The sequence below is a fragment of the Mandrillus leucophaeus genome, unplaced genomic scaffold (assembly GCF_000951045.1).
Source record: "Mandrillus leucophaeus isolate KB7577 unplaced genomic scaffold, Mleu.le_1.0 Scaffold809, whole genome shotgun sequence".
Classification (NCBI taxonomy): Eukaryota; Metazoa; Chordata; class Mammalia; order Primates; family Cercopithecidae; genus Mandrillus; species Mandrillus leucophaeus.
Genome location: NW_012108797.1, coordinates 49045 through 50003, shown reverse-complemented (window position 1 = coordinate 50003; position 959 = coordinate 49045). Strand labels below are relative to the sequence as shown.

The following is a 959-nucleotide window of genomic DNA, read 5'->3' as shown; positions in this document are numbered from 1 at the left end:
TTGTGTTCCGGCAACAGATCCATGCCATGGCAGTGTCAGAGGCTGTGAGACAGCTTTGGCACGAAGGTCCTCAATACTTCTACCGGGGAACCTACCCTCCTCTTCTCTCCAAGACGTTGCAAAGGACTCTTCTGTTTGGGACTTATGATAGCCTGCTGTGCTTTCTCTCTCCTGTTGGGCCACATACCCTGGGACACCACTGGGTTGCAGGGGTCATGTCTGGCCTGGTGAAGGCTGTGGCACTCAGCCCCTTTGAAAGGGTGCAAAATGTACTCCAGGATGGTCACAAGCAAGCTCGCTTCCCCAGCAGCTTCAACATTCTTGAAGAATTCAATTCTTATGGGCTTTGGGGGCAGCTGTCACGGGGCTACTACCGTGGTTTCTGGCCTGTCCTGGCCAGGAACAGCCTGGGGAGTGCTCTATATTTTTCTTTCAAGCACCCCATCCAGGATGGCCTGGCAGAGCAAGGCCTGCCCCATTGGGTTCCTGCCTTGTTGTCTGGTAGTGTCAATGAAACAATCACCTGCCTAGTTCTGTATCCTCTGATTGTGCTGGTTGGTAATATGCAGTCCCATATTGGATGGCAGAGCATGCCAAGCCTGTGGGTCTCTGCCCAGGATGTGTGGAACACTTGGGGCCAAAAGCTACTCCTGATCTACTGTGGAGGCTCCCTGGTCATCCTAAGGTCCAGGGTGACATGGGGCCTCACTACAGCAATCCATGAGTATCTGCAGAGGAAGTCACACTCCAGGAAAGAGCTGAAGACTGACTAGCTGCAGAAAGTGTGGCCATGCCATCTTTGTTATTCTAAATCTTCCCTGCTTGGTTCTATGTAGCTTACTTCTTTGGCTCAGTTGCCTAATACTTTAGCATCTGTAAACTCATTGCATGGGAGAAGTTCCCAACTACCAACCTGTTGAGCAAGGACAAAGCCCAACAGGATTCCTTAGTCAAAAAGA

The 959-nt window shown here is 51.1% G+C and overlaps 1 protein-coding gene across 1 annotated transcript in view; it reads left to right on the top strand.

The window, feature by feature from the left end:
- The window catches only part of LOC105530279 (solute carrier family 25 member 53-like), a 5687-nt gene extending 4914 nt beyond the window's left edge, over positions 1-773 (top strand). Inside the window, exon 3 of the mRNA XM_011967759.1 lies at positions 67-773. Within this exon, the coding sequence (XP_011823149.1) occupies positions 67-773 (707 nt within the window). The remainder of the gene's footprint in view (positions 1-66) is intronic.
- The last annotated feature ends 186 nt before the right edge of the window (positions 774-959 follow it).